This window comes from Choristoneura fumiferana, chromosome 24 (genome assembly GCF_025370935.1).
Source record: "Choristoneura fumiferana chromosome 24, NRCan_CFum_1, whole genome shotgun sequence".
Lineage (NCBI taxonomy): Eukaryota > Metazoa > Arthropoda > Insecta > Lepidoptera > Tortricidae > Choristoneura > Choristoneura fumiferana.
Window position 1 is genome coordinate 3,749,405 of NC_133495.1, and position 23,604 is coordinate 3,773,008.

Genomic DNA, 23,604 nt, shown 5'->3' on the forward strand with positions numbered 1-23,604 from the left:
TACGCAAGTTCGACTCGCACTTGGCCAGGATTTATTTGATAAAATCAATACTTTACAATAATCTTCTGTAATTTATTTCTCGGGGTTTTTTCAATACCTCCAAGCATCCGCAGAAGCAGTTTCCTTTACGCTCTGTTTCTCATTACCCTCGGATGAAAAATAGAGGTGTTATGCGTTCCTTGGTGTTGTTTGTCTTTGTTGGGAGTTGGGCCTAATTCGATAGTTTATATCTCAATGTGGAAAAAACAGCGTTATTTTGTGAAGGTGACTCCAAGTTTGGGAACTTTCAGAGTAACCTACTGTCTGGTAGAATAAAAAGTATGTCGATTGTTTTGTTTTGTGTTCCACATAGATAAGGTATTTTGCGTAGCATTGGATGTAAATATGATATCAATTTTTTTAATACTGCGAATTCTTCTTGACAATAAATGATGGTCTTTCCAAAAGCACTGGTAGTTTAAAAAAAGACATGTGAAAGAGCCTCTTGCGGACTACTTGCAGAATAAACGATTTGAATTTGAATTTAAAATTTTGTTCTTCAACGGACCCGATACTTAGTTGTTTAATCTCTACGTCCTCTTTGTGTCTGTGAAGCATTTGTTTTATTGTTATCGCGCAGGTATTACGCAATTTACGGGATAATACTATCCCATGTCCTTCCCAGTCTCAAACTATCTCCATACCAAATTTTATCTAAATGGGGGTTTTTCGACAGGCGAAATATCGCTAGATGGCGTTAGTATCGTCAGGTGCGTTTGACATTTGCGTCTCGCTCTTAATGAGGGCTATCGCGTATGAATTCGCCACTAGAGGCGCTAGTGTAGCGTGAGGTCTCCGAAATGTCAAATCTCATAGTTTTTGGGTGAGCTACGCGGGTTTATTTATAATTAGAATAATTTTGTGCATATTTTGCAATATCTGAAATTAATTATGGCAAATATGCGTTCCGGGGCAATGAATGTCTGTCTTTTGAGACAGTTTTGTCTTTCGGAAACCTTTGTCTTCCCTTTTTTTCCGAACAAAACGGGGACTATGCAACACTGTGGCATGCTCGATATTTATATGGTACCTACGGTTTTAAGGTGTATTAAATATGATTTTAATCTAAACTTTGTTTTCACGCCCGCAATAACAGACTTTGAAAGCCATACTTAAAAACCTCACGCTACAGTGCGCCATCTAGTGAGACAAAAAACGATAGCCCTCATTGGCTCAATAACCATAGAGTCATTCACGATGACGCGTGCCGTGGTTCTTATTACAATGTCACTAATGTCTAATTTTGACAAAATCACGCGTCTTTTGTGGATGGCACTAGGAATAAATGAGTCAATCGCAAGCAAGACTGAAACGTCAAACGGAACTCAGGATACTAACGCCATCTAGCGATATTTAACCTGTCGAAACACCCTCATTGCCCGAGTGGATTAAGCGTGAAGAGGTAATAGACAGCAGTGGCGTGGCGTCAGATATTTTCGTGGCAAAGCCGAAGCAAAGATCCCTTACATCTTTCATAAATTCTGGTTGTCTTGTTGTTCTATTTTGTAAATATTGGGCAAGCTGGTGGGAATAGAGTTCTATAGACGCTTCGCCACTGATAGACAGACTGAGCTACTTTCGCATTTATAATATTAGTAAGGATTTTAATCAATTTGATTACTGGGGTAGGAGGATTTTCCACCATCGGATGTTTTCTTAAACAATTATAAAAACAGTAGATAATTTCTACGGATATCCCATTATTTTATTTATATTTCATGTTAGTTAAGAATGTGTATGAGTTTAACTCTTCAATAAACGCCACTTTACGCCACTGAAACCTTCACAGTGTTCACAAAATTGAGTTGACATTATTTGTCTAAATTGTACCCAAATGTCAATTTGCGCAATTTGATGTGGCGACGTGTGTCAGTTTGGATTTGCGATTTATTTGTACAATGTTTACCACAATTATATACTTGTAATAAAAAGGCACAGCTTTGTTCGAAGCGTTGAGGATTTCTGGTGGTTTGTATTATTTTTTTGTATCGGTGTCTATACAGAATAGTCACTATATCCGCCGTCTACTAGAACCCGAATAAGTCTCCGTTTCCTTGGTTCATGAAAAAGATATTCCTATCGCTAATCCTAAAGGTATAGAAGAATTTACAGCACCCTAGGAATCCATCCACTATAGTAGCAATATTCCACGGTATCTACTTTAAGAAACGCCACGCCGATCTATCCAAACCATCTGACTTCCAGGTGCAACGAAATTGGAGCCCCAATGATGAACGTACTCAAGTCAATGTTTGGGGTGTGCAGCAGCTCGGCAGAAAAGGGGGAGGTCCACGAAACAGTGAGGAGGATATTCGGCAACGAGCTGGTCTTAAAGGACAACAACGACCGGCATTTACAGTAAGCACACAACTATTGCATTTGCACATATTGGACTTGGTGTTGGGTCTGAATGGCTACCATTGCTGCCCCCTCAGAACACCTACTTTGTTTGTGCTAGAAGTTTTGCGAATATTCGCATCCGCAGCCGCTATCGCAGAACTTGCAAATAATCAATGTGGATATACTGATTGTCGATGCGGACGTAGCACTGGGGGCTACTACGAAATTCGAGAGTCGAAGTTCGTATCGCACCGTCCCTCTCATTCTCGTATTAGATAGATAGTATAAGTGTCAACGGGACGGCAAGATACGTAGTTCGGATTAAGCACTTCGTAGTACTGCCCCAGTAAGTTTCTAGAGTGGCGACCGTGAACTAGAAGTCGTAACGTGGGAATAATCCCAACAAGATGGACTGACGATTTGATAAAGGTCGCACGAACCTGTTCGTTGCCGGCAGCGCAGGACCGATCATTATGGTACCCCAACAGAAGACGTCTTTTGACAGATTGATGATCAGAACATATTCAAGGCAAAAAACTTAGCTCTTGAAAACATAGGAAATTTCTTTGCGTTTACAGATATTTTTTTAGGAACTAACGCTAAGTTCTCAAAGTGTCAATAAATAAACATTCTTGCAGGAGAAGTAAATATGTCAGTTACATTAGAGACAATCTCCCGAAGATGCTGGACACGAAAGTAGCTAATACGAAGGCAAAGACGAATAAACGGCACCCCCCAGTTGTTATTATAGACGTAAGTTAAACTGTGGCGAACGATTTGTTTTAAATAGTAGTCGGAATTTGATTTAATGAAGACGTTACTTCGTGGAGGTCCATATCTAGGAAGTCTAGGAACTGAGTTAACCTTGCTAGTCCGAGTAGTGATCGCAGGCAGTACTTGGTTTTAGTTTGAGAAAAAAATAGTTGACTATAAAGATCACAGCTCATTAGAGCCACCCGGCACCCGACCAGCACCGCCTCGACTTTCGGCGTCCACTCGTTGTCGACAGGTGATCCACGGGTGGACGCCGCGTTGACAACGAGTGGACCTCACGTGGTCAACGAGTGAACGTCGCGTGATCAACGAATTTCCGAGTTGTCTATTAAGAAATGAGGGTGGGGAGCGCGAGGCAAGCGTACGAGCAGCGAGCTATCACCGAGTGAGTGGTCCACTCGTCGTCCGCGCGTGGACACCTCGTGAGCGAGGCAATCCGGTGACGCTTCGGAGGAGTTGATGTAATGAGCGCATCATGCCCATACAAACCCATATAAAAAATATTAACCGCTCGCGGCGAGGCGGTGCTGATCGGGTGCCGGGTGGATTTAATCAGCTGTGACCTTTACTCAAAGCATCCGAGACAAAAAACTTAGGTCCCTTTTGAATTTAAGAGTAACGTGCCGGTATAGACAAGTAGATTAATATTTATAATGTACATACTTCTGTACACTACTACATGCAAGTAAGGCTTTAATTAAGGCTTTCACTTATAAATTTTTGCCTGTCCCTGACTGAATGCTCCTCTCAAAGGTTGACTAGAAGAGATCCCTTAAAGGGATAAGTTCGCCTTTTATGGTGTAAAACTTGACCTATCACTGAACGTTTATATGAATATTTTCAGAATGTAGAACCCACAGATGATAGAACCGGGCGCGTGGGACCGAAGATTGTAGTTTTTGATGCTTCGACAGGTAAATAAAACTTTTTTCACGAGTCAATTTAATCTATGGCCAAATAATAATAAAAAACACAAATTAAAATAAACCTACAATAGGTACGGAAATTTATTAGTGTTTTTATTTAGTATCTTACGTCGCCTCTCACATTAGCTCATCATACTTGATTTCCTAAATGGGAGTCGCTTTTTCTACCTAGGAACAGGCAGGTTGGTCCTCGTGGGCGACGAGAGAGTCAGCGTCCAGGGTCTGTCCAGCTTTGCCACCATCCGCGCAACGGCCTGCGTCTATTCTGGCAAATGGATGTACGAGGTGCAGCTTGGGACCAAGGGGATAATGCAGGTGAAACCATGTACAACCAAATATCTAGATTTGTTTTGTGAAGTAGCCAACGGCCTGACAATTTTTCCGGGAGAACTGATAGACGTTAGAGAGGTAGATTCTCGAGTAACGATCGCGTGGTGGAAGGTAAAGCTTTGAAACACCGTCTTCAAGGTACATAGATAACCTGATCTTACACATAATGTGCTGGTATGTGACAGAGTAGCGAACGTTTTCGGTGATTGTGCTGCCTTAGAGGGAGATACAATATCCAGCATCCCTGGCTTTGCTTCTCTAGAAGGCAAATTTAGTTTCGTTTCTTGATCGTCAACAAAGTCATAAATTCCCGTATTGATGGTGGCAAGTTTTTCGTTTGTTTACTGAGCATATGACGTATCTATACTTTTAAAACCATTGCTTACATCTAAAACTTTTACTTCACAGATCGGTTGGTGCACAAGCACTTGCATGTTCTCAATGGACACAGGAGTGGGAGACACGGCCAACTCGTACGCATACGACGGCGGCCGCGTCCGGCGGTGGAATGTGGCCACCTCGCCGTACGGCCAGGCTTGGCTGCCGGGAGACGTCATTGGCTCCTGCATCGATTTGGATAAAGGGACCTTAGAGTATTACAGGTAAGATTTATATCAAGTTTTTTTTAACTGACCAGCAATTGACTTCTATCTCACGTGATGGTGCGTGCAGATGAGACCGAAGATGTAGACCTAAGAAGAAGTAACAAACAGACATCGAAAGCGAATTCCAACTCGCATATTACCTATCATCTATCACGTAGACAGACCTTTAATGAACTGCCGATATTTTGTCACATCTAACGGCAACGTAGCGCTAGCTTTAATGTGCAACATCGGTAAACGCGCTCTAGGTAGGTACAATCAGCTGCAGAGAAAAGGTACCCCCTGTAACGGCGGTATCCATAGGTACTTACCGCCGTTACGGAAGGTACCCTTTCTCTGCAGCTGACTGTACTACATCTTGTGGAAAAATTATCTAGGGAGAGTCAATTGTTTCGCGAACGTAATTTGTCATAGACACATTGTTATTTAATCTGTTTCAGAAACGGTGTCTCAATGGGCATGGCGTTCGACCGTGTGGCGCTCGGCACCGGCATCGCCTACTTCCCGGCGGTGTCGCTGGCGATGCAGGAACATCTATATGCCAACTTTGGACACGTGCCTTTCGTGTTAGTAGGATAATAACAATACCTAGCTTTATAGCTTAAAAACCCGGCTGCATCTCCTCAACTTCCTGGAGCTTACTACGGGGAGGAGAGGGTTGCAATGGATTCTTACCTCCCACAGAGTCTTGCATGAGCCATTTGCTAGAAAGCCGGGAGAGGACCATGCATTCTCCCGTTAGGCACTGCAGGGAGCTTGGGTCAGTTTTTTTTGTTGATCCCTATTGAGTCCTTCCTCGACGACCCTGTAGACCCAAACTGAACCTTACCTACTCAGGAATAAATAAGCTGGCATCAAGTTTAACACTCGAGCAATAACGTTCTCTTTTCGACTGCGGATAATTTTGGAGTAGACCAATTCTCGTCTAACGACAGTATTTCGTCAACAGGTTCCCAGTAGAAGGTTTCGCGCCCCTCCAGATGTCGCCGGCCCGCGAGTGCGCGCGCGCCGCCATCCTGTTCAAGTCTGTGGACGCTTTGCTCGAGGAGCTCTCGCGTCTCTCTGACCTGAGGACGCCGCTCTCGGCTAAGAGTAGTAAGGTTTGAGCGAGAACAAGAAACCTTAGCTGCTTCAGCACACGATCTTTAGGATTAATTATGGAAAATGTCACTGTACATTACACCAATTTTACCATTATTAAAGCAAAATAAATTATTTTATTTCATTATTCAGAATGTTAATATTAGGCTGTATCTAAATCACCAAAACTCTTCAGATCGCGTGAGAAATACAGGTTAGGGTGTTAGGCTTGCATGCATATTATCTCTTTTAATAACTTGGCTAATAGAATTTTCTTTTTTTAACACTTCATGACCTAAATCTACATATTAATCAGATAGTCTTTGCAAAAATGCGTTAAATCTGTCTCTCTCTCTCTCTCTCTCTCTCTCTCTCTCTCTCTCTCTCTCTCTCTCTCTCTCTCTCTCTCCCTCCCTCTAGATCAACACATAGCTTTGACCTTTAACTCCATTTTAACTCTATTATTTTAAATCCAGGCTAAATCTGAATCATCAAAAGTAGCTGAAGATGAAGTGGCCCTGCGAATCCACAGCTCGAATTCTGCAGCGTACACTCCCCGCGCCTCGCCGCATCAGGTTGTCGACGCACAGAACCAAGAGACCAAGAAGATGTCTAGAAAAGTAAAAATAAAGCCCTTATTAAAGATAATGTAATAAACGAAATTATAAATGAACTGAGAAATATTACCTCTTGCATGGATAATAATGTCGTTAACTTGAGAATTATGCTGATGCAATCAGTAGCGTTTGAATTGGCATCTTCATAGTATATGTAGAAGGTAAGGCAGCTGGTGAAATGAATTAAATTGCTTTTCAATGTTTGTTTGTTTGTTTGTTTATACTCTTTATTGTACAAAAAGGAAAAACAAAAAGGTTACATAAATAAAAGTTGTGTTAAGTACAAAGGCGGACTTATCCCAACAACAATACATTACAATGTATTATTATATTAAGACACAGTCCGACTCGTCTGTAGAATGTCGTCTATTTTTCCTAATAAGAAGAATTTAGGACTGTTCTATTTAGGTTGTTTTGTTGCTCAACCAGTGAGTTACATCTTTGGCCTCACCTATGAGTACACTTGCCATCGTGAGATAGAATTCAATCGCTGTTCAATTTTAAGTTCAACTTTACAAGTTCGTATGGGGAACCTGTAGCAGTCAGCAGTGGCCCAACTTATCAAAAAAACTCAATAAAGGCAACAGAGGCTCCCTGCGACAGGTTTCTACGTACCAAGTGTCGCGTATGAACATGTCAAGGTATAATAAATATTTGTTTCCTCCGTAGGCCTTCCTCATGTCTCTAGCCCGTCTGGTGATCGTGGAGCTGGGAAGCACTCTTCGATTATCCTACGTGGTGGTGGCAGAGTTGCTGCCACGACTGCGAGGCAGTCTCGGTATCAAAAACAGGGGAATAAACGTGGACCAGCACGCTACTGAGTTCTTTAACAAGGCTAGAGAGGAGAACTTTGTGAGTTTTGGATTTAAATGATCTGTTTTCTAGGGAGGTTCCAGAATGGTACTCGCAAGGCATCCATACTTCAATATCAATCCATAAATCACAAAAAATAAGAATTAATACGGATACGAATTCGGTTTCGTGAGTCTGTGACACTAAGCAGCATTTCCAACAATAATGAGCGAGTGCGATGTGTTGCGAGGGATGTGTTTTTCATGTTTACTCATCCTTGCACAGCACATCTCTGGTGGAAATAGCTGAGCGGAGCGAGTCGAGGTAAATGAAGCGCTTCTAATGGTTAATGAAATAGCTGAGCGGAGCGAGTCGAGGTAAATGAAGCGCTTCTAATGGTTAATGAAAATCACATTCCTCGCTACACATCCTCGCACATTAGAAACGCTGCTTTAAATTTTTTTTTTGTCTAAAGACAGGATCTGGATCGCGTTTCTACTTATTTCTATTTTTCATTTGATTATTATCTGAATGAAATGCGGCTATGCCTCCACTGATGAAAAACCATGATTGATAAAACACAATATTCTCTTATAGCTATTGTTAAAACAGAAAGATGATAAGACTGTGTTTTTCAGAATAATCTGTCAGCCACATTCCTCGCGCAGCCCCAGCCCCGTCTCTGTACCATCCTGGATTTGCTCTGGACTTTCCTGGATGAAGCGGCGTTGTGCGATGTCCTGGAACACTGCATCGTGAGGGAGTGCCTGCTCTTCGACTTGGTGTCACCGGTTATAAATTATAATAATACCGTATAAATTTCTAAAAGTAGCAAGTGCTACTTAACATGGCTTTTATCGAACTATCAACCTGCGCTTTCAGAAATCCCATCATTGCAACCATCCCAACAATGTACAGCAAGACTTAGCAGAAAGTCATTTAAGTATATTTCGTCCATAATCAATCATTGATGTGGTTCCTCTCCGCTCAGTACTAAGTAACTACATATTTTATTACGGAAGAATTTGTGAAATTATAGGAAACTCATTAGCGCGAGAGAACAAACAATATGTAAAGGTAGATGATCGTGATGATAATGTAGTAGTAGTAGTAGGTATAGTATATGTGAAGATGATGATGATGGTAATTATCTTGCTTGTCTTCAGAACATGCAGTTCGCGCAGCAAATGGAGGGTGTCTACGTTCTCTGCGGGCTGATGCAGCATCGGGAGACGAGGCACCATCTCGTCAAATATGTTTTCTTCAACAAAATCTCGTACGTTTACTAGAATGTTAATGTCACTCGGGACTCTTCGATCTTCTTCGTTTTCCTGAAGACTCAAATGAGAATGAAAAAAAATTGAATAGCAAAGTCACCACTTACTGGCTGGCGTTAATTTAATGCGATTTCATTTGTCTCACTTAAATTATTAAAAAAAAAGTCTTTCGTAGTAGCTCGGATCTGCGGTTTACATCTTAGTACTCGTACTTGTAATGATTTTATTTTAGGTTTGATAACTTCCTGAACGTGAAGTGCCCTGACGATGCGGTCCTGCGCACCGTCATACGCAGCCCGTGGTGGCAGCGACCCACTTCAGTACACGGGGAGACGGATCCCAGGATAGCTGGTACGATGTCTCACGAGTTACATAATGACAATATCCATACCCTGATCGTCATTATCATCATCAACTGGAAGACGTCCACTGCTGAACAAAAGCCTCTCCTTCCAGAACGCCAAAAACAACTCGCCACTTGTATCCTCAGGTTTCCGCACTCTCACAATGTCGTGAGTCTGTGTAGTGGAAGGCCTGCCAACGCTTCGCCAGATATGAATAAATAATCTGTTTTTGTAAAGTCAAAAGTAAACTCTACGCTTTGTCCTCTAAACCCTTTTTGATGGTGTGGCATTTTCTCCTTTTCCGTCCTCATTGTCGCCCTAATGCGCTACCTTTAGATTTTTTATACTTAGATGTTTATACCAGAATTTTACACACTGGTTGTATGACAATCTTTTTTTTCAGAAATGGCAGAAAAAGGCACAATAACCCGCACTCCTCTTACACCAACTGGCGTAGGTGAGACAACTATACCAAATGCTACACACAGAGCCATCTTAGGAATGAATGTAATAAGTGACGATTGTTGACAACTAAAAACACTACAATGCTGCAATGGCATCTCTCCGTGTAAGCCTTTGGTCCCACCCTCGACGATGAGCGAGAAGCGATTAGAGCTAGAAACGAGTTTGCGAGCAGGGAGAAGCGTGATTTCGTTAGTTTTGCCGTTCGGCTATTATAGGCGAGTGTTCGAGTGCGACGAACTGACACTAGGGGGAGGGGGCCAGTAAAATGACCGCAGATTGGTCTCTTAACGTGAGCTCCAACTAGATCTATCGCTGCGATCGACTAGTGAAGAATGTCCTCGCAGTGTGAACAGACAGTAATCAACTATTATATATCTGTCTTTTTTACCAACCCGAGATCTATTTAGTTCGATTCTTGAGCGAGAAAATAGTCGACAGCTACTTCCTCACTCTTTGTGGACTAGTGTCTGTCCAAAACCATACCTATACGAACTAGTTCTTGATGCAGCCTTTGGCTGTGGGCAGAATTCACGAAAGCCGCTGCCCTATTCACATTGATTATCCCATAATGTTTGTTTGCAGAGAAAATCACTAAGTACTTCACGTCAACCCAGGACGATGCTACTAAAGAAGCGCAGTACAAAGAGGATTGTCTTAAGATAACCAAAGCCATTGCACCTTTAGAGCAAATCCAGGTACAATAATGTTATAGGAGTTGGTAGACCGTAATAATATTCATCAATTTTCGACTTGCCTTTGTTAAACTAAGTGATTAGTTACGTTCTAAAATTAATTTCTAATTCTGCTCTGGCATTATTAGTAGAAGGATTAATAATTATGTCAAACTGAAATTAGTGTCTGACAGTTTTTACTCGACTGCCGGAAGGAAGGTTATGTTTTTCGAGCGTATGTGCATATATGTCTTCTACATCAGCCAAATATGTGGTCTACCACCCTAAAGCACAGAATAACTAATCTACTAACTAAGCTCGCATGTCACAAAACAATAATGCCAATAGACGTGTCTGTCAACTTGAAAGTTCGACTTTAGCGACATATTATGCATATGCAGGTGGGAGGACCTTGTGCAAGGTCCGCCCGGATTGCTACCACCATTTTGCTCGCTAATCCTGCCGTGAAGCAGCAGTGCTTGCTCTGTTGTGTTTAGGCGTGGAGAGGTATCCCATCTTAGGCCTCTAGGTTGGCAACACATCTGCAATAACCCTGGTATTGCAGATGTTTATGGGCGGTGGTGATCTCTTACCATCACGAGACCCACTTGCTCGTTTGCCATGCCATCCAGTCGAATAAAAAAAAACATATGATAGGAACTTGTTTAAAAATGGTTAGACCACTTATTTGGCTGATGGTCACATTTCAAATTTCAAAATAGCGTCACCGCAAAAAATAAAAAAAGAAGAGTTTTTTTATTGTAACAAGAAGGATATCAAATGAAAGCTAATAATTAGCCTATTCGAAATATAATTATCTTGTAACTTTTTTAAGCTACCATTTTACAGAAGTATCAAAAAAAAGTATTACATTAACAAATCAAAGACATATATGTATATGTATATACTCCTAATCGTAATCATATTTGTTGTTGTATTTAAAAGATAATGAATGCTTATTTCAAACTGATACAGCTGGAGTTCCTTCTAATGCTGTTGGACAACACTGACGGAACCAACATGGTGCCGTCCACTCGGAAGATATTCCTGGAGAAGTTTCGACGGTATATCATGGACAACTGTATCCTGGACATGGTAAAATAGCAGAACTTTGATGGACCTTTTGAAAGCACGACTTAAGTTGTCAAAGTTCTGGAACCTACGCCGGCCAGAAAGTTTCCCTTCATTAACAATTCGAGCGGCTCTTCGTTGAATCAGTGACTAATTAAGAAAGCAAGATAAATATGAACTTATCCGACTCGTGAACTATATGAACTTATCGACCAAAACGTTTTTCACTAAATCTGTACCTAATTGACGTGATGTGAGGGTAGGTAATCGTAAAATCTACCCTTAGATACTTTTCGGGTCGGCCACGACTACATGCGACTAGCAAGCGCACGTTTTATGGTTCACGCTCCCACACAGTGGTTTGGCACGCGCAAAATGACAGCGCATCGACAGTACATTGTGGCTTAAGGGCGGTAAATAAGGAATTACGAACGAGAGTCTATTTAATGAGTCGATGTTCGTAATTCTAGTACCGCCGTGCGACATACAATGTTTTTCATCGCATTTGTGAGTAAAATCTTATATTCTAAAAGAAAAATATAATTCTTCCTAATATTGTGGTCCTGCAGCACGCGCGCAGCAGCATCAGTACGGGCATTGACTCATTTAGGTACCGACCTTGGGCTTCATGACAAGAAAATTTGTACGTGGAATGTCTTGTTTAGCGACCACGGGTTTCATGACAAGCACATTAAGGTCGAGGGTTTTATTTGGGGGTTGCAACCAAGGTAGCCTGCATGTTACGACACTGTTTACGAGCAAGTGTGATGATAAATAAATATTGTCTAAATAAAAGGACATCAACATGATATTTTCAGCGGCTGTTCAACATTTCGCGCAACTCACCCGCAATCTCTTGGTGCTGTCATGCGCGCCTGCTGAGTGCTATTCTGAAGCTGTGGAACGAGAACCCAATCGGACACTCGTAAGTAGAATCTTAAGTCGCGAGCGGAGGGACACCGTAAGGACTCAGTTTAGCGTACGAGTACAACGATCCGCTGCATGAAAGTACTTACACCGAACCTCTATGAAGTTGGTTGATATGTAAGTAATACTGAGTAGGTACGTACGGAGTTCGCTCCGCTCGCAGTGGAAACTAGGCTTTGTGCCTCTCTTAGCATCTAAGTAAGAAATATCGTGGGAATTGGGTAGTCAGCTGGGTATTAAAATATTACCATTTTTTAGTTTAGTTTTTGTTTCATTGACAAAAGAAAAAAATACTCGTCCACAATTTTTTTATAATCTAATTGATGGACTAAATGAATTTTTTTAGGAAGCCTACCTATTGCGGTACAGTCCGCACCAGAAATAGATGAGATGAGATTGTGATGCTCAAACATGATGCAAGTCAAGGAAATTGAATCACGTACCAGGGTGGCACCTTTGTGCTACTAATGTCATGTTAAAATCCATACTTCGCCAAAGAAATCATAGGTAAATTGGTTATGAAGAGGTTCCACCCTGGTACGTGATTTAGTTTCCTTAACTGTACATAACAATTACCTTAGCTGTAAAGTCCTGTGTAGATTTAGATTTTTACCTACGAGAAAAGCACTGAAATAGGTAGTAAATTTTCAGTAACATGCCACCTTACCTACCAGCGAAGACGTTCATCGACGGTGAACTGGACTTTTACAACGTGGACCGCCTCGGTGGAGTCCTACCTTTTCTCGTGAGGACTTTGCGGTAAGAAGCTGCTAATCTAATGTACCTAAAGATATTGGAATTTTCTTGGCATTTTTGAGCTGGTAAGGAATTATTAATCTACAACTACAATGTACCTACAGAGAGAGGCTTTTTTTTTCAAATCTGTTCATAAATGATGGAATTCTAAAGTAACGACCAAAAACATACAACCTAATTGATAACCTCCTCCTTTTCCTTTATGTCGCTTAAAAAAACAAGCTGTCATTATCAATATATTATGGCACGTCATTGAAACGTTAGATGTAAGAAGTGATCTTAATTTGTGCATCTGACATTGCATCGCGCGACCCATTAGCCAACCAATCCCTGCATTCTTTCAGAATTTTAGGCAATCAACAAGCACGTATATTTGAAACCTCGAAATTGATTCGTATTTGAATCATAAGTCGTTTTGGTTTAAGGTATGGCACTTTTTGTGTGGAATTTGTTCTGAGTTACGCTTTCTGACTTATTATTTATTCGTAGAAATGTAAATTTTATATAGTTCCTCTACCCAAAGAATATCTACCAGCGAGCGCTACTTAGCCATAAAACGCTGGTTGTTTACCAATTTGAATATCTTTTTGAATTATGTGTGTTGTTATGTATAATAATGTTCGGTAAAATTAAATAAAAAGTGCTCAAAAATGTGATAAAACGTCCGAATGTATTGTGTGCGCCAATGGTGTTTATTTACTTAGTACCTAGTCTTCTATAATACTGTGTTGTCTTTCAGACAGGACCTGATCGAGGTGTTGGGCGAGGACAGTCCGTTCATACAGAGCTTCGAGCCCAACTATAACAGAGGCGGGGGCATTGACATGGGTATTTATCGTCCCCACACTTACTTTACTAAACTTTGAGTTGAGGTCATATTATTCCTTTTAAAGGCAGAGACATCTCATCGTAAATACAAACTGAGACAATGGATGCACAGAAAAACCAGGAAAGAGACCGGCACTGGGAATCGAACCCAGGTCCTCAGCATTCCGTGCTGCGTGCTATAACCCTAGACCACTGCTGGACAGGAATCTAGACACAAATTTTTCCTATTCATACATATCTCAGGTTGCTTATTTCTACTATGCTATGCTACTTAAGCAGCAGCACTAGCGACATCTATGTTGCGTCGACAGACGTCACATTCTTTCGGAACTAACCGCTCACCCAGACAAGAGATGTCGCTACTAAGCAATCAAATTACTAATTAATTTTTCTGATCGGTATCTTTTTCTCGTTTTTCTGTGCATCCATGTCTCAGTTTTTATTTACTATATGGTTTCACGGAATACCTGTAAAAGTAACAAATTTGAAGCTGAAATAAAAAATACTCCAAAAAAAACAATCATAGAGACATCTCACTAAAGCGATAGGTTTATTTAGGTTTGTTTTAATGGATTCAGATAAAAAAAGAGTTATGATATGACAAACAATACATTATAAGGAACATTACATACTTCGCACCTTTAAAATTACACTTAAATAATTCGATTGTTTTAAAATTCAACCAGACTGTCTTATATTTAATGTTTGTTTTGGAACTGTGAATATTTCGAATTGTTTCAGTTTAATTTTAAAGGTGCGGCTTATGCGAGCTGATAAAAAGAAATAATATATCACGGGACTCTTGACACCAATTGACCTAGTCCCAAACTAAGCAAAGCTTGTAAGTACTGTTGACACTAGGCCACGGATAGACATACTTATATGGATAAATACATACTTAAATACATATTAAACATCCAAGACCCGATAAAGATCCGAAGCACGATAATGGAGGGATCATGACTTTTCACCGAAATACTTTTCCCAAATGGTTAATTTCCCAACTATTGAGGATGTTACATAATTTATTGAATCAGGCGTTACTTTGCGGAGGTCCATATCAATGAACTAAAAGAATTTCCTTGCTCACCGCGACCTTACGATAGCTAAGCTTATGCAAAATATGCGTGTTCATGCAGTTCCTCCACCTCCACACTGTAAGAACACACACAAATCACACAAACCATCTATTACCACCACCACCACACTACACTGACGCGTTTCGAACTCAACCAGAGCTCATCTTCAGAGTGACCTACACCATGCTACCAGTTGTTAGACTAACGAACCACAACCACCGTTTTAATTTGTCACTGTAACTCCCCAGTACCCACATATATTTCATGAAACAAAATAAAACTACCCACAAAATTAATATTTTTTTTAACCGTCCTTCAAAACTACCTTGTTTTTTTATTTATTTACTGTCCATGCATGTTTTATTAACTACCATTGCTGAAATTATATCCAAGCCGTAGCAAGGGAGATGCAACTAAATTTACCTGCTCATTAATAATAGACCCCATACTGTTGTATCTAATTATCTCCATGCATTCTAAAACATACAGACGAAACCCCTTGCCACAATAATGTAACACTTCATACGAATCTGAGTCCGATAAAGAATGAAAATGATGATGATGAATTGAATGGTGATGTTTTTAGTTAGGTTTTTATAGTTATCCATACTTAATATTATAAATGCGAAAGTGTCTTTGTGTGTTGTCCGTCTTTCACGCCGTAACGGAGCGACGGATCGACCTGATTTTTAGCATAGATATATTTTATGGACCCGAGAGTGACATTGGCTACTTTTTATCCCGGAAAAATGCACAGTTACCGAGGGAACAGCGCGGTAACCTAATTCCCGGCGGGCTAAGCGCGGGCAAAAGCTATTATAACTTATATTTATACAGGGTGTCCCAGAAGTACCACGTCACAGTGACACCAGAGGCAGCCAGCTCAAGAGGAACCTAACCAACCTAACATGACCCCAGTAAAAGTTGCACGGTTTTCGAGTTATTACCGAAATAAAGATTTTTGGGGATACTCCCCTTGTCTTGACATTTTAGTACCAGCATCGACTTGGAAAGCTTTTAATAACAGTTTTTTATGTGTATCGAATCGTAAATAGTTACTTCAGAAGTGAACTCAATATGGATTCATCGGAAACTATCAGAGAATGTTGAAACAGATTCGAAGATTTTAAAAATGCAACATGATGAATGAAGCTGGCCCTATACTACGAAGTGCAAAATTCGAACTTCGTCTCTTGCCGTCCCGCTGACGCTTATGTTATTCAATACGAGAGTGAGGAGGACGGACGGGACCGTACGATACGAACTTTGATTTTCAAATTTCGTAGTTGCCCCCCAGGTATCGCATATTCAAGCCACATTAAACTTTAACAAGCGGTGCAGCACGGGCCGTTGGAAAAACTACGGTTTATAATTCAACACAGCTACAGTGATGAGGTCAAAGTTCACTGATGAAATTTGTCCGTGAATTAGGTATACTTACGGTTTTTTTAATATTTAGCTATTGTACACATTGTTTTTTTATTTTCGTTAACTTTAAGGGAACACTCAACAGGACAAATGCAGTTAATTTATCAAAGACACTAGAGGCCTAAGTCTTATGTACTTACTATTTAAAAGGAAATCAAGAATTAAGATAACTAATTATGCGCGTAAAACAGTTAAATTCGTAACAAAGCTTTTTAATTCACACAACTATTTAGCAAAAGAAGGTTTAGAAAACTACAAAGCGTCTTGCCATTTTGGCCACTAAGGAAAAAATAACTTTTTTAAAAAAAGTAACAAAAGAATTGAATAAAATTAATACTATCTATATCTAACTGAAAGTATAATTATATAAGAATAATTATAGCTTTTAGGGTTCCGTTAAAACGGTCTTCAACATTAAGTATAGGTGATGTATAATGTATGTGCCTAAGTATAACCAACGTGTTAAAGCTTGGCGGTTGCTTTCCCAACATCAGCGATTTGAGTTTAGGTCTTTTGGAGCGAAATGTGCTGTACCTACCGGATACTTTTTTTTTTCATCTTTACAGATACGGCTTTAGTAGTACCTACAGGTCGATTCACAGGACCTGGCACGCTTAGACATTTCTATAGGACACTGTTTTTTATTTATTTAATGAAATAACTACACCGCATAACAGACAAGCCAAAGCACTGTGAAATTCATAAAATATTAACAAGCACAACACATGACACATAAGATAACAGAATTAACATTTACAAACAATTTAGTGAAGACGGCCGGTCATCCTTCGCCTCGAGAACCTCATACACTCGCTATATGTATGTCTTCCAGCTATTACTTAGCAAAGATATCACAATCCGGCGCGGATGCAAGAAGCGCATGATTCAGTATTAAAGCTCGATTGAGAGGTGAGTTCTTGTGTGACACTGCGCACGCATGCGAGCTTTGGGAACTGCCACCAGATGACGGCTGCGGGGGCGAAAATTAAAATAAATATATAAAGTAATACATTTCATGTTTGTATTCAAATAATATGCAGATAACACACATATATTTGCATTTACTCATTCAATCCATTCGTGCCAGCTCTTGTGAATCGACCTGTACCTACAGCTAGGCTTCCGAATTGCAGGAGTGAGCGAGATGGCGGCTGGCTCTCCCGGTCTGGCCACGCTGCCTCAGGTCATTTCTTCGATGGCCCGGTTCATGCACCCGGCTATGACTCCTATGCCAAACAGGTGGGTATACTTAACATACCATACAGTTAAATATTCTTGACATAGGATAAAGCCAAAGTCAAAGTAAATAAAGGGATAAAGATAAAGGGAATAAGTCATGTTGCTTGAAATAAATGAATATTATTATTTATTATTATTATAAATCGACAATTACTGGCCACCTTATACTAAAAATAAATTATATTTATAGGTGACTACAATTAATTTTAGTATAAGGTGGCCAGCAGGGCTACTACGAAACTCGAAACTCGAAGTTCGTGTCGTGCGGTCCCTCTTGCAAATAGTATAAGTGTCAGAGGGACCGCACGACACGAACTTCGAGTTTCGAGTTTCGTAGTAGCCCTGTACCACTACCATGAGTTTACAGTGACCGTACTCGATAGCGACGGCGTAAATTAGTTGTAGGGGCGCTGTACAATTCTCAATACAAATAATTTACGCCGTCGCTATCGAGTACGGTCACTATTTATAAACTCATGGTAGTGGTACTGCAGGCCCTAACTACGAAGTGCAAAACTCGAACTTCGTATGTTGCCGTCCCGCTCACGGTGCGATACGAACTTCCATTTTCCAGTTTCGTAGTAGCCCCTCAAGTCAGTTATTGAAGAGTGGCCAGTAATTGACACCTTATATACTAAAAAATTAACACTGTTTATACTAAGTAGCTATAGAATTCATTTTTATTGTAAGGTGGCCAGTTATTGAAGGGAGGCCAGTAATTGACGATTTACCTTATTTTTTACTTCCCACGTCCTCGTAATAACCTAAAGCCCAGTTTAGGCCTGCAATTGTTTCTCAGTCGTTTTACCAAAAACAGTAAAACTCAGAAAATGGTCTACGAGAAAAAAGTTTTGGAACCTCTGTTCTAGAGGGATACTCTACTCGTAGTACGTAATTATCTTTATAACTGTTCAACCATCAGGTCTACCGGCGAAACAGCTCTTGCGTTGAAAGGAGCTCGTTCCATGATGCCCGGGGCTGGCTCCATAGACGTGAGGACAGCCTACCTTCGACTGTTGGACGGTTTGCTGGCTCTATACCATGGCGCTGCTATCAAACATGCCGAGAAGGTATTACCATCGCCATTTTAATGTTATTTTCCCTTCTTTATTGTCATGATCCTCTACACGGTTGTTGGCATCACATGCTAGTTATCTGTAAGGGCCTTTGTATGCAGCGTGTTTTTATCGCGCTGTTCGAGGCGCGTTAATTTGTATGGATACAATAAACGCATTATGCAAAGCTCTATGAAAAGGAAATGACGCTTGCAACACGCGTTTTTAAAACTTTAACACTGTTTAACCAACTTTAAGTAATTATCTTAATTCCTGATTTTTTTTTATTCGACTGGATGGCAAACGAGCAAGTGGATCTCCTGATGGTAAGAGATCACCACCGCCCATAAACACCTGCAACAAGGGGTATTGCAGATGCGTTGTCAACCTAGAGGCCTAAGATGGGATACATCAAGTGCCAGTAATTTCACCGGCTGTCTTACTCTCCACGCCTAAATACAACAGTGCAAGCACTGCTGCTTCACGGCAGGATTAGCGAGCAAGATGGTGGTAGCAATCTGGGCGGACCTTGCACAAGGTCCTACCACCTGCAAAACTCACTTACTTAAGTAATTGTATAACAGTACTTTTATTACATCTTTTTTTAGTTGTGTGAGTTGAGAGACAATCAACTAGACATGGCTGACTGTCTCCACGACATCGAGCACAGGATGATGACGATATCGGCCGAGCTGCAGAACGCTACAAGTTAGTTACATTTACAACTTTTACAAGTCACTGACAGAACAAAATTAGAATTTTTGCCTTCAAATTGGCATTTTTTGAGTCGAAACAAAGTATCTAAAGTGTGCTATTACCAGCGCCGCACCTGGGGTAGAGTAAGAGGAGCAGTCGTTCTAGGCGCCAGATGGAAAGAGGCGCCTCTTTCTAGTTTCAGTGCAAAATAAAATTATGATGAGCCTTTTGAGAGGCGCAGGAGCGGTGTAGACATCTCGCTCTACCTTGATCACAATATGAAAATGTTTTATATTTATCAACAGTATTGAAAACGGAACTAACCGAGACGGAGCGTATAAAAAGAGAATTGACTGAGAAAATGTACCAAGAGCTTGAGAGGTCCAAGAGTGTGTACGAGGTAAAGCTATAATTATTCTATGAAATAATAGTAGGTCTTCTATTCAGAAAACGTAAACTTTTCTGAATAGAAGAAGAGGAAGAAGATTTATTTATTTGCCAACATGAACAATACAGGATAGACACACAGAATACAAATAAACAAACAGAACCAATACAAAGAACCGTCTTTAAAATAGACTGAAACATACAGGTAAGTATATATGACAAAAAAGTAGACCAAAAAATGGTTTTATGTAGGCGTTACGATACGAGTTTTACACTACCTATTATTGTCTGATCCACTCGGAATCGCAATATTTTTCTCCACTTCTTTCTATCACACGATATAACGTAAGGGTAGAAAGAGCTGGCGAATGTGATTGCGAGTGTCCGCGCGTTGACACTGCGGTCCTGTTCTACAGACACAGACAGACAGACGGAGTGACTTTCGCATGTATAATATTAGTTTAGACAGTACGGATATATAAGTGTCGTGGTAGTTTTACATCAAAGATAAGAAAGAAATACATTTATTCACAACACAAGACACAACAATATTATTAGTTACAAACACAGTACATATGTTACAAATAAACAACACAAAGGTATGTGTCATTGCGGTTCTGAATCGGACACTGGTTCAGCATAATGCTAAAGCGTTAAAAACACCCCAGCGCTGATTTTCAGCCAGCACATCAACATTATCAACATTTTCCACAGGAGAAGCTTGAAGCTGGCGCGTTACAGATGTCGTGGGTTATTGGAGCGATCTGGACGAAGCAGCGCCAGTCGGAGCTCGCCAAGCACTTCGCTGGTACACTGCACTCCATGCGGCTTTCCTCGGACGCGGACTACGCTGCACACACCCAGGTCAACCAGGTGGCTCGGAATTTGATGTTTTCTTCCCCATAGGTCTTTCACAACAGGGCGGGAGCAGGAGTGACCGTAGCGTGGCTGATTTTATGCTTCCACTACAGATGCCGATGCTGAGCGGTGCGAGGTTGTGGAACGTGTGACTGTTTCCACCAGAGATGTGCGAGGTAAATGAGCGGTGCGAGGGTGCGTAGCGAGGGCGTGTAGCGGGTTTCTCGCACATCTCTGGTGGAAACGCTTCCTTAAGCTCTGATTTCACAAAATTCGGTACATTGATGAAAGTCGTGTCTTATATTTATCACTTTTTAGGTGGCTAGTAAGGAAATTCTACCTGGAAAGAGCTCTCTGCTAACTAGAGGCAGCTATGCGTCTCTACAACTAGAATATACATCCAGCTCTGATCAAAGGTAAGACCATTAGTTGACGTACACTGTAAGCCACTAGTGGGACAGGCAAAGTGGCTACAGGCCACAAATTAAGCCACTAGCGGTGACATATACTTGCCCGCCACTATTGGCGAGGTATACGGAGTGTCTTTACAACTTCCACAGCTTGGGCGCAGACGTGGCCTAATAAATAAACTACCATAAACATTATCATCATCATCCCTGTCTATATGTCGGCGGCCGATCGTAAAATCCGCCAGATCACGAAATTCCTAGGCATATCGTGAAACGCCGCCATTTCATGATATGCCTAAACGTTGGCCAGGCATATCACGATGTGCTGTGAAATAATACGGCAGATCGATTAGAGCAACGCATTCGTCGATATTCCTAGCTCTATACCGGGCACATCGTAAAATAGTTTCTTATTTGGCCACTGGTGGCGCTGCGTATGCAATGGCGGCCGTGACCAGCTGACCGCCGTGTTTGTTTAGCGCGTGAAAAATGTCGGCGTCGCAACAAAAATGATCTTTAAACCGAAAATAGTGAGTGAATTCAAAATAGAAGTGCAAAAGAAGCTTTCGAACATCAGCTCCGTTCTTTTTATGTGAATCAAACGGATTCTGTGCGCAATGTGAAAAAACCATAGACGTCTGCCCGTATTTTAGAGTTAGTATTTTGTTGGTAAATATAAAGTATTCACTAGTTGTTATTTATTTATATAAAAAAATTTAGGTACGACGAGCGAAGCGAGGAGTGGTTAGTATTAATTGTGATCACGACGCACGAGCCGAGCGAGCCAAGCGAGCGTGCCGCGGCAGCGGCCGGCGAAGTGCCAGAACCGATATGGCGGCGTGTCATGATATGCCTAGGAATTTCATGATCTGCCTAAACTGGCCAAATCATGAAATGGCGGCGCTTCATGATATGCCTAGGAATTTCATGATCTGCCTAAACGTCACTAGGCAAATCGCTAAACGGTGAGTTATGAACGATGTGGCGGATGTCCCTTAGCCAATTCATGAAATGGCGGCATTTCACGATATGGCTAGGAATTTCGTGATCTGGCGGATTTTACGATCGGCCGCCGACATATATACGTCCCATGCTGGGCAAAGGGCCTCCTCTCAGAGTGAAAGGACTTGTGCCGTAGTTCCCACGCGGGCCCAGTACGTAAATTTCAGACACACCTAAGAATTGCTTCGTAGGTTTGTGCAGGTTCCGTCACGATGATTTCCTTCGCCGTAAAAATCGTAAAAATTACTAATGTAATTTCACACTGAGTTTCGAAAACTTAGAGAATCGAGCTTGGGTTAAACTAACGATTCTCTTCTTGAGAGGCATAGGTCAAACTAGGCCAGCACGGCTTTCTCCAACGTATTATATTTTTTCAGTCCCCAGACAGCAAATTCGAGAGCCAACACGCCACAGATCGCGTCAAACACTCAAGTTGGATCGACGAGTCGTAAGTCAATAGACTTTTTCAATTAAAACTCCATTCCTAATCCATGCTCTCCATACGAGAAAGAAGAAAGAAAAAAAAACATTTATTCGTGACAAACATAAGAACAATGAATAAAAAATTAAAAAATAAGAAAAAATAGTTTATGTATGCCACGAAATGGTCCCAAATCAGCAATCTGCCGGTCTTGCGAACGCGCTGGTCTTCCTTTGCCCAACGGCCATCTGTTCTCCCCGCTATATGCTCTGCCCATAGCACTTCACGAGCTAATTCGCTTTCATTGGCTAACAGAGGGCGTAGCGCGAGAATTTGCCGAGTCGCTTTTCGCCTTCGTACCTGAGTACCACGTGGATGCCATGCTGGAGCTATGCAACACGTTGCGGCTGTACATGCACCCCACCGTGCCTGTTCAACAGATACCGGGTAAATGTTTACTTGTTACTTTTTCGAAGATCGGTCTGCCCAGTGGTTAAAGTACCTGACTACAAAGCTTATTGGCCCGGTTCGATCCATTTCCATCATTAGCATACGTAAAATATGTCCAGTCACCAGCATTAATATCTGCCACAGCGGAGCGTGCAAAAATATCTGATACGTCCTTCCGGCCCTAGAAATAGAGTCGTATCAGATATTTATGCACGCTTGTTGTGTCAGATATTGGTGCTGGTGACTGTACGAATCGTTTTATTCATTAGACAAAAAAAAATCGTAGATCAGGAACCGCCAATTGGGCCACCAAGGCGAGCCAGAAATAATCATGTTTATGCAGAAATACGTTTGTAAAGTAGGTCTTGGGTCCAATTAAGTTGCCAACTAGATTTAGATAGATACACGGACTTGAACTTAATGACTGTGTTCAAGATTTGATTTAGGGCCTTGATTTTTCACCTGTTTTATCTGTCAGAAAACTGTTATTGAAAAAATGAAATTCAGTTTGCTAGTATTATAAGTAAAACTTGGTTCTACGTCAGGGGGAAGCAGTTGCACCCATCGGAGTTATTGGTGTCTCGAATTGGATAGGATGCGAGCACCTATTACTTTACTAAGAAAAACAAAAAAAACTAAGCCGGTACTTACCGACATGGGACATGGGACTTACCGATCTGGGTTTTTTTTCATTTATTTTTTGTTATGACATGAAAGAGATACAAACGAGCATGCGG

At 41.1% G+C, this 23,604-nt stretch overlaps 1 protein-coding gene across 1 annotated transcript; it reads left to right on the forward strand.

The window, feature by feature from the left end:
• Nucleotides 1-2,115: 2,115 nt before the first annotated feature.
• LOC141441911 (E3 ubiquitin-protein ligase RNF123-like) lies at nt 2,116-22,914 on the forward strand. Its single transcript, XM_074106801.1, has 27 exons — nt 2,116-2,133; nt 2,245-2,397; nt 3,018-3,132; nt 3,998-4,067; nt 4,252-4,394; nt 4,818-5,011; nt 5,455-5,580; nt 5,964-6,114; nt 6,571-6,714; nt 7,381-7,563; nt 8,142-8,294; nt 8,670-8,779; nt 9,013-9,131; nt 9,528-9,581; nt 10,172-10,284; nt 11,236-11,355; nt 12,150-12,256; nt 12,910-13,017; nt 13,754-13,842; nt 17,483-17,588; nt 18,511-18,658; nt 19,252-19,351; nt 19,645-19,739; nt 20,441-20,599; nt 20,903-21,000; nt 22,374-22,444; nt 22,733-22,914. The coding sequence occupies exons 2-27, from the start codon at nt 2,267-2,269 to the stop codon at nt 22,912-22,914; spliced, it is 3,189 nt and encodes a 1,062-aa protein (XP_073962902.1). The 5' UTR covers nt 2,116-2,133; nt 2,245-2,266.
• The last annotated feature ends 690 nt before the right edge of the window (nt 22,915-23,604 follow it).

Coding starts and splice junctions, on each gene's coding strand:
- LOC141441911 (XM_074106801.1), top strand. CDS start 2,267: ATGATGAACGTACTCAAGTCAATGTTTGGGGTGTGCAGCAGCTCGGCA. Junction 2,398..3,017: donor AACAACGACCGGCATTTACA/GTAAGCACACAA, acceptor ACATTCTTGCAG/GAGAAGTAAATATGTCAGTT. Junction 21,001..22,373: donor ACATCCAGCTCTGATCAAAG/GTAAGACCATTA, acceptor ATATTTTTTCAG/TCCCCAGACAGCAAATTCGA.